We start from the raw sequence: 17,862 nt of genomic DNA, 5'->3' as shown, positions 1-17,862 counted from the left end.
GCCCTGGTACTTCGTACGATGCTAATAACGTTGATTGGTAAGCGCTAAGCAATCGGCGCTCGCGATATCCTCTGGCGAACGGGCCAAAGTCGCGTATACGCGACTCGCGCGCGTCTTGCACGTAGCCAAGATAGGATCGCGATGGTGTTTGCATCGTGACGTTGAACCTGGCTGCAACGGATTCTAACCGCGTAACGGTAACCCCCTTGACCGAGCTCCGGAAAATCTGTCCCCGAGCAAGAGACACAGAAATCACGCGGCAGCCTCCGTCGACCACCTGACGGCACCGATATATTCCGTGGGAGCCGGTGTATTCTCGGCGTCCGTTGCGAAGGGCACTGTACGGTCTCTCTAGCCCGAAGCCCCTGCCTCGTTGCCCGACGAAATCGTGGATACCGTTAGGCGATCAGCATCGGTAAGCATCGTTTCTCTCTGGTTCACGCACGTGCAGCCGAAAGACACGCCCGGCCAGCGTTTCCTCGTTTATTTGCCGGGGATAATAAACCGGCGGTTACTTTCGATCGATGGAACACCGGGTAAAAGTTCCTATCGATTCGGCCGAACCCGACTGGCCGAGCGCGCGCGGCGAATGCAGCGATATCTCGGACACGGATCGCCGGCCGTGGGAATATCGGTGCGACCCGTGGACGCCCAGAATTTCCGGATTAATTATGGTGTCCCTTGCACGGTGTCGCCGGGAATAGCACGGCGAAAGAGAGAGAATCCGGCGGCGGGACGCGAGTGCCGCGGCCGGAGTGCCGACCTTCGACTAGCGGTCTCTCGGCGCGCAAAAATAGGAAAATGGATGCGTGACGAATCCCCGACGGTGACTTTGCGACAGCCCGATTAAATTACCCACCGATGGAAATCAAATACGCCGCGCTGTTATTTCATGAGAGTATATTGTCGTCCACGGACGGCCGGCCGGCCCCCACGGTCCTCGACGGAAACCGCCGCGTGTCTCCATGATCAGCCGCGTGCTCGCGTGTCCCGCAACGTGCCCGCAATTAACGTGCCGAGGTTTTTCCGCGTGGATCGGCCGCGCGGCATCCGAATTTCCCCGTAAATCGAGCGGCGGCCCGGCGACACAGTAGTAAACCGGTTCTTTGCGGAAAGAACGATCGCGCCGCGCCGCGAATTGAGAGAAGAACGATCGAACGGCGACGACGCCGGTGGCACAGTTTCTACGCGATCGGCCAGATCTTCCTATGAGCTAGCCGTGTTCGATGGCCATACATGTTCATCCCGATGACCGGGCACCATACGTGGCGTCCCACATACTCGGAGTTCCATCCTACTGGCGTGCGCCGAGGCCGTGGTCGCGGTCGCGTCCGCGGCAACGGTATCGAATCGTCTTATTAAGAATTCAAAGTGTCCTTGACCTCGCTCCGAATCACATTTTCAGCCCTGCCCTCGTCGATTGTACCGCTATCGCGTCGGCTCTGGTTTCGTCGCCCGTAAAAAGCGCGTTCGATTCTCGGCAGCCGGTGCTGAAATCGTCGGGAACCTTGGTTAGAATGCATCGGCGGCGCGTTTCTCATTATCGTCGCGACAATATTTAAGAAAATGTCGGCCTTATCGTTTTTATCTCGCGAGCAAATAACGCGAACGCCCGCGGACCTCAGGGCTACGCCGCTCGCGACCGTCCTCGGTTTCGACGGAACAAGATTTTCAGCTGGTTAGGGTTAACAAGCGCATGCCACGATAATCCAGCGAGCATAATAATACACGGTGTACACGCTCTGTGTGTCGTGCCTCTAGCACGCGTCATATTTATTCCCGGCTACGTACGTATGCGCGCGCGTGTCACTGTGTAAGTGTATTTTTTTTTGTTCGAGACTGTGTATGAGAGAATGTGTGTACGTGTGTTTGTGTGTGTGCAGGTATTAGACCAGTGTACAGGTTTAGTTTTACGTTACGTACGTTGCACGCGACCAAACGAGCTAAACATTTTTCATGGCCGCCGATGTTAAAGGCCGCGCGGTACTTCCAAAGTACGCTAAATTCTCTGTAATCGACGCACAGATTGCGCAGAAAAATGGACGCTTTGGGAAGAGGAGGCACGATTATTCGAGCCGCGTTTTTATAGTTGTTGGCAATCGGTCGCTATAAAATCGTGCCGCGAGGCGCAAATTGTCCATTTTTGTGCACGATCCGAGCGTCGATTATGACAAAATAATAACCTCGAGAATTAGGGAGGCTTTACTGTATTCGCGAAAGTGTTTCTTAAACGCGTCCCGAGAAAGTAGTACGATTATAGTGCGAATCCATGGTCGATCGTCGTGCGGCGATAAATGTGGGAGCACCTTCGCCGCACCCCTTTTCCTGCTCGGTCAGGAAATCGACTCGTGCACCGTCCGGCTTCCGAGGACTTCCTAAATGGTTCGCCTTTTCATACGGAAGCGTTCTTTTAAAACGGATCGATCGTTAATAACTCCGGTCACGTTCGGGCCTTGGTCGGGCATCGAATACGTATGCAACGTAAAACTATGTATGTATGTATGTATGTATGTGTGTACATACCTCCAGTATCGCGCGGGATCGAAGGGTTCGTCGATTTCGGTCAGGGTGATCCGGACACGGTTTTTCTCCCGACCAACACAATAGGCTCTTTCATCGGCCGTGCGAATAATCTCGGTGGAACACGTGCGAAAGTTACGTGCATTTTTCTGGACATAATTTTGCGGTTAAACGAAGTTCGTTTATTCACGGGTGAAATATCTTTTAGGATATTTAAGGTTCGTCGCATCATTTTACGAAAATGGATGTAATTTATAAAATATTAGATATTTCAATGAAATTATAAGATACGTTGCCTTCGTTTGAAATACGGTAAATTCTCCCTAATTGACGCTAAGATTGTGCACAAAAATGGAGAATTTGGGAACGGGAGATACGCGATTACTTGCCGCTTTATGTATTATATATTATTATAATATTATTATATATAATATAATATTATAATATTATTATTATTATTATAATATATAATATAATATTTTATGTATTACCTGCGGCTCATTTTTATAGCTGTCGATTGACGACAATTATAAAAACGAGGTGCAATGTGATTCGATATAATTCCATCAATGATAACTATAATCAAACTCGAAAGTGTTCTAACGCCTAACAAGGGATGATAGGTTTCATCGAGTTCGTATCAACAGACTGCGGATTTTTATGCAAAATAAAAATTATTCACATTTATTTCGGAATACGAAAGCTACAGAAACAATAGTTTCTCTTTTTAACGATTTTAATTACACGAAAGGAACACGATATTATTTTCGTGTTCTTTAAATGTGCTTCCCGTCTCGTATTCGATCTACACGTTTCTGTCAGAAATACAGAAAATTCGCGGTCTAACGATCGAAACGCGATCGATATCTCGTCGGAAGTCGAGATACAATCGCTCGAAGATAAAAGCGTTTCTCAATCATTTCATCGTGTCACGCTGGTTTGCGTTCACGATTGGTATTTCACACCGGGATCCTAGAAAGCACTATGGTTGTTCCTAGTCGGAAGATCGCCACGTTCCTTCGTTTGCTTTTCCACTTCGGACACGCAGAAGCTTTTCTCGACCACGCCAGACGGAACGAACGGCTCGACGGGAATTGCGCAACGGCGATTACTACGAGCGTTCCTCGAGTCGTTGTGCCATGCGTTCTTATGGTGTGTAGGCTGGCCGCGAAGCATATCGGCTGGTGCAACAAGTTATGCACCGCAGTTAATTGCACGCGAGCGCTTTATACGCAAGGACAAACCGCGCCCCGCAGCGCTAGAACAGCCGCGGCATTTTCGTGTCGATACAGTAAATTCTTCCTAATTGAAAGAACAGAGATGGACAATTAATGGACAATTAGTCGAGCCTCGCGGCTCGCTTTTGTAGTTCTTGGCAATCGATAACTGTAAATATAATATAACGTAAGCCGCAAGGCTCGAGTGATAATAGTAAATTATTATATAATTATATGCAATTATAATCAATTATTATATTAATAATAATATAATATAATATAATGTAATAATATTAACTAATATTAATATTAATAATAATATTAATAATGAATGTTATATAATAATATATATAATATAATTACTATATAATCCCAAATTGTCCATTTTTGTTGGCTGAACGTAAATTAGGAAGAATTATCTCGCGACGCGACACCGCGCGATACGGGGAATGGATTAAAATCGATCAGATTGCGTTTGAAGAATCGTCGATCCACATCAACGGCATCGCAATATTCTATTATTCGCGTGTTCCGCAGCCATTGGTCAAGCACGGCACTCGGCGACCGCGGTTGGTTCTCCTCTCGTCTCGTCTACCGGCGGAATGACGCAAACGTGTAAAGAAGGAAATTACGTGGGAGTTGAGATAAAATAGGTTGTAGTGCGCTTATGAATGGCGATGATGCTACGGACAAACACGATGATTCACAGCGACAGTTCTTCTGCATCGACGAGACGGATAAATAATTTTCGCGTCGAGCCGCTGCCGCCGCGAGAATAGAGACGCGCGTCGCCGCGGTTCCGCAACGTTCGCGCGCGGCGAACGCGCACGCGGACCGACTCGAAGCCGGCGCAAAAAAGAACGCAGCGACGTAAAATCTGTAACCTTATTTAACGCGATCTGAATTGCTAATCGCCCGGCTATTTCTATAAACGGCGCATATTTCATCGCGATTGAACGCGCGCGATAGCGAAGTCCCCGGTCGAACTCTAACTCGGAGAATTGCGCACGCCTGATCTCCGGATAAAACGGGGAGGGATCTCTCTTTCTTTAAAGAAAGAAAGAAACGAGATTGCAACATGCCAGAAGCAGCGTAGATCCTGCGCCGGGTTTGGCCAATTATACTCGAATCGGTATCGAGCCGTCCCGATTTACGCGGGTCGATCGATACGCGGATGTTTACAACAAATTCTCCAGAATTGTCGCTTAGATTTGTCGATTGTACGAGGCATGCGCCTCATTTTTATAGTCGATGGCAATCGACAACTATAAACGCGAGCCGCAAGGCTCGAATAATCGTATCTCTTCTTCCCAAATTGTCCATTTTTCTGCACAATATGAGCGTCGATTAGGGAGACTTTACTGTACAAGCTGAGCGACAATTGGGGAGAATCTCGGATAGACCGGATAATTCGATCGCATCCCTAATGCTCTGTTTTGTTATCGCTTTGACGAAAGCAAGGCGAGTTTAAAGCACGAAGAATTCAATTTCTTTAGAATTCGATGTAAATTATTCCGAGGATTCTTTTAGCATCAATTTCATGCCGAAGAGAACTATTTATTACAGCTAATATGTTTTTTTTTCAAAATATTCAAGCTGGCGAGCGTGTCTAGATCATACTATAGAGATCGCCATAATTATATTGCTAATTAGGATTCCTAAAACGTTAGGCATTTCACGGACCATGACGGAGATCGAGGCATGAAAAGAAAAACCAAGAACGCTGGATCGTTCACGAGAATCCGCTGCGTCTCGTTTTTGTAGTCGCCGATTGTCAACAACGAAAAAAACTAGCCGCTCGAATAATCGTGTCTCCTGTTCCCGAATTGTCCATTCTTGTATATTATACAAGCTGAGCGACCATTGCAGAGAATTTACTATATTCCGTTCGCCTTTCCCGGTGATCTATAGTTCCCGGCGTTCTCGTTGTCGCCGTTCCCTTATCAACCGATAAACGCTGCGACCGTACTTTCGCCGTTCTTCGTCCAAGAGAGAGAGAGAGAGAGAGTATGTAGTTCTCAAGTCCATAGATTAAGCGACAGGACGGATCGATTATACGTAATTTTATTTTTGGAATGTTGAGATAAAGTCTGACGCGAGCGAGAGAGTCATCGCTGTTTCAGGACGGAGCTTACGTCACCTTGCGCTCGACATAATTGTATTCCGTATCGCCGCCGTCCAGTTTCTTAAACAATCCCGCGTTTAGAAACTCCAAGAGTCCGAAGATCTCGTCGACGCTGAATCGTTGGTGCGTGGTGTCTCTCGGACGCGCGTCCTTAGAAGAAGAAACGCGTTCGGACACCGTACATCGGGGTTACGCAGTAAATTCTCCCTAATTCGCGGTCATATCGCGCACCAAAATGGACGATTTGGGAGGAGAAGATACGATTATTAATATATATTAATAATTATATTATATTAGCACTTTACAGGCCGCGCGGTTCTATGAGAATCCTTCATGGAGAGCAAACGTGCCACCCCGTAGACGCGCCACGCAGCTGCGCGGGACTCTCGCGCATGCGTCGCTTGCCCCCACTCCTTGCGTAGCGACTTTTCCTGAATACACCGCGCATGATACACATGCTATACCAGCGGCCGTTCCTCTTCCCAAATTGTCCACTTTCTTGTGCGCAATCTGAGCGCGAATTAGGGAGAATTTAGCGTAGTTCGTTAACACGTCGAGCGCGACGTTAGCCCTCTGGGTCTGACAGTGGACTTTCCGTTTGGAAAATAACATTTGACACGACCTTGGATTGACAGTGTACAATTGTTTGGGGCGGCGACTGACAACGAACCTATCCGACGGCATCGGCGCATGGGACCGGCAGTATCGAGGTTAAAACATAATCCGTGTCGCGACGGAAAAGCAAGCGAAATCGGGTCCGCGCTTAACGCGTTAATCCTAATCAATTGAATGAGAAACGATGGTCGCGAGAACGGGCTTAACTGCGCGAGTTATCGGCGTAGGTCGTAACCGGTAGCTGCTTAGTAACCGCGCGCATAAACGGCGCGATGTGGGCTGCCGTAAGTCGTAAGGTTTTCTCCTCGTGTCACGTTCCACGGTGCTGCTCCGAGCGTCCGCACGATCTTCGGCACGCTTTAGCGCACGTCTAAGCGGTTTTTATCGTCCGGATACGGGGATCGCGCGATCTACGATTCGAGGTCCCCGTTTCGGCTCGCGTTACGGATCTTCGCGAACGTCTACGGAATTCCAAGATATTGTAGCATCCAAGAGCGTTCGCCAGCATTCCTCCGCACTCGCCGGAGGAATCCGCGGCGCGTCCGACGCAAAAACTCGGCGACCGACGACACCGAGAGAGATACCGGTACGCGGGACGATCGTTCGCAAAATTAGGGTCACCTTGTCGTTTCCGCGACACGCGTTCGCCTCTACTCCTCCCTCTCCCGCAATTGTTCAATAATCCGGACCAGTTTAACTCGTGCAGACCCTACGCGCACGCGAGCTGGGAATCTGTTTCGCTCGGCTTTCCCATTAACCCTTTCGGTACGAGCGCGTACGAGCGTGCCGCGCCGAAAATGCGCACATAACGCAGGGTCAGCCCACTTTTGTACGAAGATTTTCTTAAGCGTTAAGCAATGACTGTGCTTAATCCGTTTCTAAATCTTTCTTGAAACGTTTCCTGTAAACATTCTGTAAAGGGCCTACAGAAATATGGCTTACATGGATGCCAGATGTACTCGGCGCTCGTCCATATTGGTCATCGGATGGATGCCGGATATATCCGGCGCTCGTACCGAAAGGGTTAATCCTCGAACGACGGGCATCTCTCGCAAAAATTTAACCTCGACGCTCTCGACGAACGGGTCACGCGGATTCACGCTTTTCTATTCGGTCTTTCTGGAACGGGTCCGCGCGGATCTACGTGTTCGCTCGGATGTTGATCACGCTGCTTCAGTTTCCTCGCTTTCACCCGTAAGAAGTATTTCGCGTGCGAGTAAAATTGTAAACTATGCAAAATTTGATCTCTAAAATATGTGTCGATTCCATGAAGCCGCGGCGCTTAGGAACCACGCGCGCGTGTTTATTTGATCCTGCTAAGAAATGCCCGGAAACCGAGAAAGATAGAGAGAAAACAAACCGTCTGTTGAGAGCGTCGATATGCTTATTTAGCAACTTTCTCAACATATTTTTCAATGTACCTCTTCTAGACTCCTGCGAGATTTTATACACAGGGTGTCCCAAAAAAGTCTCGCATTACGGAAATGCGGGGTAGCTGAGACCATTCTAAGTACCTTTTTCTCTGCGAAAATGCAATCCGCGGCTTTGCTTACGAGTTATTGGTCTCATCGGTCGGTGGTTTTCGTTAATAACTCGTGAACGAAGCCGCAGATTGCATTTTCGCAAAGGAAAATGTTACTTAGAATGACCTCAGCTGCCCCACATTTCCATAATGCGAGACATTTTTGGGGCACCCCATAGATCTTAATAGAATCGTCGACAATTTTAATGAATTGTCGGAAAGCAGATAATCAATATGACAATACATATTTGTATTCTGGGTCCGGTATGGACCCAAGCCGCGCCGTCCGAGCGTCAATGACGGTTCTCCTGCGTCGACGAGAACGATCCCTGCGCAGGATCCCTACAGTGTCTTGCGTTTCGGACGCGATCCGCGTTAATTTGCGATTTTCTTCCTTCAGAATTCAACCGATTAACGGCACACCGATGTCGTCGCGACGATATCGTTGGCATTCGAAGCGATCGTGAAACCGAATAAACGTTTCGTTAGAATTCTACCGATACGATCTGTTGCGTTTCCGTTGGCCGCTCATCGGTTCCATGTTTACCGGTCGAGGTGAATGGGATTAGGACGTTCTCGACCGGCATCGTTACTACGATCGTGTTACGATCGTTGATGCGACGCGTGCATTAACGCCGTATTACGCATACACACACGCGCCGCGAAAACTGTGCTGATAGCATTCCGAACGGTACAATTTCTTTCGAATTGCTTCGGATGACTCGAATTTTGTTGAGAAGCTGGACCGACTGGTTTGCCAGGGAAAAATAGCGAACAAGAATTGTTCAGCTTCCAATTGGACGGAATGGCGAGAAAAATTCAGAAACGATACTTTCGACCTTTCTATCTAGGACGAGAATTTAAGGAATGCGTTTCGAAAGACGTCACAATCTCGAGATTTCTCACAGCTGTTCATCGAAAGTCGTGGAAAACCGCGATTCTCGCTGCCTTTAATCGTTTCGTAGATCACAACTAGACCGTAGATTTCATTTTTGTATAGCAAAAATAAGTAGTCCAATGATAAATTAACGAAGACAAGAAGATTTTAATAATATCGTCCCCCGCTCTATATTCTCAAGTTATCAAAGTTATTAAAAGGTATTTATTTTATATATAGTTTTTTTTGTATTATTTATATATATATATATATATAATTATTACAATAAAATAAATATTTATTATACATTATATATATAATTATTTTATATATATTTTAGATATAGTTTTTTATTATTTTCATTCTTACAATCGTGCACGAATCCAATAGAAATTACCCGGATCTACGAAACGCATTCGTTAAACTTTCGTTACAGATGGAAAAGGTCGAAAAAAGCATCGTGTTTTAATTCTTTTATCATCCGAACCGATCGCGATCCAAACAAATTTTTGTTTACTCGTTCTCTGGCGAACTGGTCGGACCGAGGTCTGAAAAAGATCCGAGCCATTCGGACAAGTCGACACACGGTTACCGGGCCGAGTGTTTTACGTACACGTACACATATTTTATGTAATATCATGCGGTGGAAGTCGCGCGCCGAGCTGACACAACACCCGGCACACACGAGAGACCGCGTACCGTTCCCCCCCATGAATAATGTAGAATGTAGAACACCGGTCTGCACGGTCCGAAGCCTGTATTTATCTTTCGCAAAGTTATTTCGCGATTCCTCGCGATTCCTCGTTCCACGTGTTACTGCAACGAGCGACGGGAGCCCCGGTATCGCTGCACGGAAAGAAAGACACAGCGATTTCGCCCAGAGACGTTCCGAAGTCTGAATTGAAACCGGCGGATCTGAGAGTACTATGTCGCGGTTCTTCGGGCCTCGCGGCTTGTTTTTGTAGAAACTCGGGGCAAAAAAGGCAGTGGCCAGCATGCTGGTATACATTAGTATGAATAAGTAATGCTAGAATGAAAACGATGACTTAACTTTCTTATTTCCAATTTTTTTGCGATAATTCGAAGGCTATTCGGAGGCCACGTGACACGATTCGAAGGCAATTAATTCGGAGGCTACATGCTACGATTCGAAGGCAATTCGGAGGCCATGTGACTGGATTCGAAGACATTTCGAAGGCAACATGCCACTATTCAAAGGCAATTTGTAGGCTAGACGCCATCATTCGAAGCAATTCGGAGGCCATATGATACGATTGAAGGCAATTCAGAGGCCATGTGACACGATTTGAAGGCAATTCGGACGCCATGTGACACGATTCGAAGGCAATTCGGATGCCACGTGACACGATTCGAAGGCAATTCAGAGGCCACGTAACAGAATTCGAAGACAATTCGGAGACCACATGCCACTATTCAAAGGCAATTTGGAGGCTACATGCCATCATTCGAAGCAATTCGGAGGCCATATGATACGATTGAAGGCAATTCAGAGGCCACGTGACAGAATTCGAAAGCAATTCGAAGGCCACGTGCCACTATTCAGAAGCAATTCGGAGGCCACATGACACGTACCGCTCCGCGATTTTTCTTACTCGACTCCGACGACTCTTAGCACCGACGCACCAATAAATTACACAGCCGCGGAACCATCAATGAGAAATTCACAGCAACCCGAAATTTGGCATTTCCGGGAGAAATTGCTGTACCCCGCTCTTATCGGGCTTTCCATTTGTCGGGCGTGTGGCGTGTACCGTTAACGAGATGGCGACGCTCGCGGCCAGTTGTGCTCGAAAGGTCGGTCGACGTGCTATTTCGAAGCCGAGAAAACATCGGAAAACGTGGAGCGAAAACAAAGTTGCATCGGTAAGGTAACACCGGGCGATTAACGTTGCTGTCCATACGAATCTGGTCGCTCTGGCAGCGGTCCCCGCCGTCGCCGCGAGTATTAATAACTCGCGCGATACCGCGAGAAAGTTATCGAGCACGGTGAATTCTTAGTTAAACGCTAAAATGCTCCGGTCGACGACGTTTTCGATCGGTGAAAGTAGAATTCTTCCTTCGGCGCACGGTCCCGGCGCGGCGTTCCGATCCTTCGCACTTTCGCGCCGATTCACCCCTCCGCGCGCGTTCCTATCTCTCCTATACTCCACGTACAATGTATAATGTATAATGTATAATGTATATAACGCATAACGCGCATACAGCATATAATGCGCGCGATACCCGCTCGCATGTCATGCATGCATGCATGCGTAACTGCATAGACGGGCGCGCGCGCGCAACGTCCGAAACTAAAGAAAAATCGAGATCGAGATTTTATTTACCGGATAGGGTTAATCGAGCGCGTCGCGACTTCCGGCGCGTTCGAATCTCCGCCTTCCTGGACTCTCGAGCCGCGGCCGCTCGAAATTTCCACGGCGCGAACGATGCGCGCCGCGCGTCGCGGCAAAGTTTGATCGATGCCGTCGCGTACGACGCGTACGACGACGACGACGCCGCGGCGACGTACATCGTCGTGAGAAGATGTCGCGAAAGGGGGTTAAGTGCCCGCTGGGGTGGACGCTGCACGCCGAAAATATCGAGGATGTGGAACGCGTGAGGCTCGACGCCGGGACGCAACGGGAACTGGGTTGCGTGGTCGGAGAACACGTGTTCCTGGAATACCCGTGGGCGTACGTGGACAGAGCGGCGGTCGCGCGTGTCGCCAAAGAGCCGACCTCCTCGTTGGCACCGTTCAGAGACAGGATCGCGGCCTACGAAGCCGACGACGCGTTCCTCGTCGGCTACGCCTCGACGCGGCTGCTGTCCGACGAGTTCGCGATCTGTCTGACGGCGGAGGCGAGACGCGTGGTCGCCGAACGGAACGGGAAGGTCGCGAGAGCGATCCGTGACAGAGCGATCGGCAAAACGAGGAAGAAGCCCGGGACGGCGTGGAGATCGTTGGGCAGCGAATCGGAAGTGGACGAGGCCCGCGTCGCCGGCGAGAGGCAGCCGTTCGAGATCGAGATCGTGCTGCCTGGAACGGCTGTGGGCGCCGCTCGGAAATTATGCGACCGAGGCTCGGAGGATCGCCGGGACAGCTATTTGCAGCTCTTGAGCGAGCGCGAGGACTTCGAGAACGTCGAGAGGAGGCTGATTTCTCGGTCCGTGCAGACGCACTCGCGGCCGCGGGAGGGTTACGTTCAAACGTATCGCGGGTATCTGAAGAACGCGTGGACGCAGTACGCGTACGAGGACGGGCTGATCGGTGAGCCGAACCCGGACGAGGACCCTGAGGAGGGCGTCGAGTCGAGGACAGAATCGGAACGGAACGACGACGAGCGGTCCCGCGGCAGAAGCGATGGCCGCAGCACGGCGAGCGACGACGAGCTCCGGGAAAAGACACCGCTGGATTTATTTTTGGAGGCACGCTCGGCCGAGATGATCGACGTCGTGAAGTACAACGCGGCTGTTAACCTGCACGTGGACGACATAGAGAATTTGTCGCGGCGAGGGAAACATGGCGGCGACGTTGAGGCCGTCGTCGCAGAGGCGGCGCCGATGTTTCGCGAACTGGTGTCGTTCGTCGATCCGAACCTCGCGGAGAACAGAGCCGTTTCCGACATTTCTTTGCACCCGCGATCCACGGACTGCGTGGCCATCTCCTACGTCGCCGGGCCCACCGGGCCCCATTCGTTCAGGCCGAAAAGGTCCAGCGTGCTCGTTTGGAGGTTCGACGATCCGCTGGTTCACAGCCTGGAGCTCGAGCATCGCCGAGAGATTTCCTCGGTCTCGTTCTGCCCGCACGACGACCGCGTCGTGATAGGGGGATGCTCGACCGGTTTGGTGATCGTCTGGAACATCGAGGATCGATCGCGCGGCGACCGGAAGATCGATTTCACCGGACCGAGCCGCGAGAAGCCGCCGGTGGTTCGCGCCTCGTTGCTCTCCGACGAACATTTCTCGCACCGCCTCGCCGTCCGGCGGATCGAGTGGCTGCCGGTCGAATGCAGAATAGGACCGGCCGAAACCACGGACAAACAATTCCTAACCGCCTCGGAGGACGGCACGGTGTCCGTCTGGAATCTTCCTTCTGTCCGGAGCGGTTCTCGCGCGTCCGACGACGGCGATTCCATCGATTTCCGGCCGACCTTTCGCCTCGCGGTCGGCGTCTCCGCCGAGAAACCGCGGAGCTTCGGCTTGCTGTCGATTTGCCTGTCGAGTTTGCCTGTCGGAGATGCCGGTGAACGCGACGAAAATCCAGCGGAGCCGTATTCGCGGCTGAACGCGGAGGAGAACGGTCGCAGGAGATGCTTGTGGCTCGGCTGTGCGGATGGATTGGTTCGATGCGGCTGGGACGAACAGATGGTCGCCGCCGGCGAAACCTCGAGCATAGCGCAGTGCGAGCTTTTGAGCAGCTCGTACGTACACGACGGTCCCGTTACGGACATTCTGCGGTCCCCGCGGCACCGGGACGTTCTTCTGACGATCGGCGGCCACGTCTTCGCGATTTGGAAGGACGATTACCCGAGGTCCCCCTTGTTTTGGCGGCGGACCGGTCGCCGGTACACGGCCGGCTGCTGGGCCAGCGGACCCGGCGTTTTTCTGCTCGGCGATCGACGGGGCGAACTCGAGCTCTGGGACATCGGGGACCGGCCGAGCGAGCCGATCTTCGCGCGGATCGTGTCCGCGGCGCCGATCGCTCGGCTGGTCGCGATGAATCGCTTCGTTAACGGCGAACGCGTCGACACGATCGGCGTGGGCGACGCGGCCGGATTTTTCCGGGAGTTTGGGGAACGCGACGTCGTGGTCGGTCGGGGCGATACCTTGGAAAGGATGGAGCGGTTCGAGGAATACGCGCGGAGGGAGGCGCGGAGGAAGAAGCTTTTCGACGGCTGGCAGGACGATTTCCTCGCGAACGATCCGGACGTTGTGGCGAGGCGGTCGGCCAGGTGCGAGGAGGAACGGAGAAAGGAGCTGGAGGAGGCCAGGACGAGGCTGCGGAAGGAGGACGAGGAACGGGCGAGATCGCGAGCGGAGAAGCGTGCCCGCGCGGCTCCGAAATCCGCGGACGCTGTGTGGAGAACGAAGGAGTTCCGCCGGACGAAGGCTGTTCTGTTGGGAAAGAAGAACCTGGATCCGGCCGATTTGGAAAGGAAACGGCTCCCTCTCGTTCTCGCGAACGCGGAGAGGGACGCGAAACTGAGGAGAGCCCGGGACCGGGGCGAGCTCGCGGAAACGTACCTCTCGAACGCGTTGGCCGCGGAATTCTCGGGACAATTTCGATCGATGAACGATACATCGGAGACCGGCGAGACCACGATTCGGTTGGCGAAGTCCGTCGACGAGTTCGCGAAGGAATTTATGGCGATACGGGAGAAAGCTTCGCGAACATTGGCGGAATAGCGGCGGAATGTTCGCGAGCGCCGCTGTGAATCATCGGACAGGGTAGAATCGTCGCTCGATGTCGCGATCGTTATTACTAGACCGTGGATCTTTATGCAATATAAATGTTGTCCGAGTCGATTTCAAGACATCGCAGAGCCAAGTGCAGCAATTCTTCTTTCTTAAATTATTTTCATCGGAATTGACAGATCTAGATCCTCGGTTGCTCTCGATCTTTTCGATATTTTACGTTTTACCTATTTATTTTTTCTTTTTTTGCTGTGAATGCATAAAACCTGCAGTCTAGTTATTACAGTCCGCAGAGATTTATCGTATTAATCTAAGGAATTATATCTAATCTCTGTATTTTTTACTTTTGTAATCTTTCCTTTCTTTTTATATCTTTTGTTCCGCAATTTTACAAGTAATGGATAACTTCCTATATACATTAAATAAATAAATAAGTAATTTGCGAGCGAGTATATAATTGGAAAATTTCTGATTGTTTCAGGGCTTGGGGATAATATGCATGGCGTGCGCATCACCGGCACGAATTCCCACCACCCACTGGTTTCTGTTCGTCGCGGTTACAGCCTTCATTTCCACCCTGGTGTGGTGTTTCATTTACTTCTTGTCGATCCGAGAGGCGCTCAAGCTACCGATTAATTGGATTCTGTCGGCAAGTAAAACGGTCTCCCACGTGGACCCATATGATTCCTTGTCTCCTCCATTACCGTTATTTTTGTTCGATACTTTATTTATAGTATATGAATGTATTTCTAACATTCTTATTATCATTATTTTTTTTCTATTTCATTCTTCCAATCTTTTCATAGCCAAACTCGTTTGATTGCTTTTACGTTATTAATATTAATATATTTAAAAAATTTCTTTATTTTTCGTACCCAAGGTCACATGAAGGTCATGGTATTATAGGTTATTAGATTCGTCTTGATCTTAGCTATCATCATATAATGATAGAAACATGTAATCTCGTTTGAAAAAACAAAAAATATTTTTGAAATTTCAAAAAATGTGACCTTTACAAAAGAATGATTTTCACCACAACATGTGTCCCTTCGAACCAAACAATTTGTTCTACAAGCATTTCCGCGTATCATTAACGATAATGGAGATATCGCTTTCTAACAGAGTTACCGAGACACCCTGTATATACATACATATATTATATATTATTATGTATAATATATAATATATATAATATATGTATATTATATATATTATATTAATATAATTATTAATAGTATTGTAAACAGAGTGTGCGTTCTTCTAATAATTTTTTCAATCCTCCACCACACTTTCTCAAACAGAATTCATAAGATCCCGTACATATTCGATAAATAAATAAATAAATAAATAAATGAACGAACGAATAAATAAAACAACTGTTTGCTTGCAGGAACTTCTAAACACGTCGATATTCACCTTCTTGTACATGATCGCCTTCATTGCTCAGCTGTCCGCTTGGAGCGCGTATGTCGGAAGTTATACCGTATCATCGAACATCGCCGGCGGTGTAAGTACCGTAGGAACAGCGAAGTCCGGATCCTTGTTGGATCGGCGGCTTCTCCGATCGAGATCCCTAACGTGTCTTCGATGTTTGCGCCACAGGTATTCGGAATCTTCAATACGATCGCCTACGCCGCCGGAGCGTACTTCCTGTACGTCGAGTGGAAGAGCAGTAACACGCAGTGAAGAAGAGCGACCAGGGTACTCGAAGAGGCATCAAGGTACCTGAAGAGCACCTACGGCCAGGCTACTACACGGGGGATCTGTCTCCGGCCCTACGCACCATAAACGATCAACAACACCGAAGCGAGGACACGCTGTTCGAGAAACGAATGGGAGGATGATCACATTAGACTCCGTCGATGTCGACGCCGATGTCGGCGACGACGTCGATATCGACGGTTCGAAGCTAGTCCAACGGGAAGATAGATCCTTTTCCTATCGAGTGTCGTAGCTCAACCAGAGACTCTGTAATCTATGTGCCTTAAGATTATACATACACACGATTTGCGATATGCGACATGCGATACGCGATATACGTATCGACGAATCGGCTGCGCGTATATATGTACTACGTCGACGATCGCCCTTGTCCATTGTCCGGCTCGAACGTTTCGCGATCCCGAATCGGCGAACGCGGCTCGGTTCGCGGCCGAATTCGCGAGAACGCGTTCCCCGACGACCGCGAGCGGCGACAAACCGATCGTTAAACACGCGCCGACATACAACAATTCTACGTACAAACTGTAAAGAGAGTTTTACGTCGGCCCAGAGCGGGTTATCGGATCGCGCGCAAGGGATATCCTCGAGTCGGCTCGGCTCGGCCGCGTCATCGTCGGCGACGAGCTTCTTCGCGAGCGATATCTCTGCGGAGCCGCATGATTCAACGGTGATTCTCCGTGGGAGCGGTTCTTTAATTTGCGAGAATATTAGCGCCGACTGTGTCTCGATAGAATCTCGCCGCGACATCGATAACGTCCATATTGGATGCGAATCTTCCCAGCTGCCCCCCGTTCGCGAATGTCAAGTTGCGAATAAGCCCGCGCTCACGGCCGTTGGCACGCGCGCGACGCGTCCGCCGCTCTCCCGTTCGGTTGAACTTTTCTAATTGCGTACCTTTCGCCGCACCGTCGCGAGTTTTTATTTATAATATATGTATACACAAATTATATCTATATACATACATGCATATGCATATACATATACATATACATACATTTACAAATATATATATCTGTTTTGTATAGGTAATATATTTGCACGAATCGAATACGGTACATTGTTGTCTTTACATCTTTCTCTTCTCTTCTTCTCTTTACTTTACTTCACTTCACTTTACTTTACTTTTCTCTTCTTCTCTTTACTTTACTTCACTTTACTTTACTTTACTTAACTTTATTTTACTTTACTTCGCTTTACTTTGCTTCGCTTTATTTTACTTCACTTTTCTTTACTTTACTTGGCTTTATTTTACTTTACTTTTCTTTACTTTACTTCGCTTTACTTTACTTCACTTTATCTTACTTTACTTTTCTTTACTTTACTTCACTTTATCTTATTTTACCTTTCTTTACTTTACTTCGCTTTACTTTACTTTTCTTTACTTTACTTCGCTTTACTTTACTTCACTTTGTTTTACTTTACTTTTCTTTACTTTTCTTTACTTTTCTTCGCTTTACTTTACTTCACTTTACTTCACTTTACTTTACTTTACTTCACTTTATTTTACTTTACTTCACTTTACCTTACTTTTCTTCACTTTACTTTACCTTACTGTATTTTACGTTGCTTCACATACATTTCTTGGTTTCTTTTGCTCGTACGCAGAGAGGCACTCGCGTTAATTCAGCGTTCGTCGATGCGTACGTGAAACAGAACAAGATCCGTCACGATGCGGGGCAAACCGAAGCATTCGAGTACGTTGTATTCCCTTCTGTGTACACGTTATTACCATTGAAATACACGATCATTTTTAACATTATCTCTCGTCCGCCGCGTCCTTCCTCACCAAGAGCGGCCACTCGACCTCTCGTTTCCCTCGAAAAAAAAAAATAAATAAAAATATGTAACT

The 17,862-nt window shown here is 48.8% G+C and overlaps 2 protein-coding genes across 2 annotated transcripts; both read left to right on the top strand.

Annotated features, from left to right (window-relative positions):
- The first annotated feature begins 424 nt into the window (after positions 1–424).
- On the top strand, positions 425–14,282 carry LOC117222580 (dynein axonemal intermediate chain 3). The gene has a single exon (XM_076521176.1). The coding sequence runs from the start codon at positions 11,421–11,423 to the stop codon at positions 14,280–14,282; it is 2,862 nt and encodes a 953-aa protein (XP_076377291.1). The 5' UTR covers positions 425–11,420.
- A 490-nt stretch (positions 14,283–14,772) lies between these two features.
- On the top strand, positions 14,773–17,772 carry LOC117222584 (plasmolipin). Its single transcript, XM_033474356.2, has 3 exons — positions 14,773–14,940; positions 15,682–15,798; positions 15,894–17,772. Exons 1-3 carry the CDS (start codon positions 14,791–14,793, stop codon positions 15,975–15,977), a joined length of 351 nt encoding a protein of 116 aa, XP_033330247.2. The 5' UTR covers positions 14,773–14,790; the 3' UTR covers positions 15,978–17,772.
- The last annotated feature ends 90 nt before the right edge of the window (positions 17,773–17,862 follow it).

This window comes from Megalopta genalis, chromosome 4 (genome assembly GCF_051020955.1).
Source record: "Megalopta genalis isolate 19385.01 chromosome 4, iyMegGena1_principal, whole genome shotgun sequence".
Taxonomy (NCBI): Eukaryota; Metazoa; Arthropoda; class Insecta; order Hymenoptera; family Halictidae; genus Megalopta; species Megalopta genalis.
Note: the sequence above shows the minus strand (reverse complement) of the source record. Positions and strands in the feature narration are given on the sequence as shown.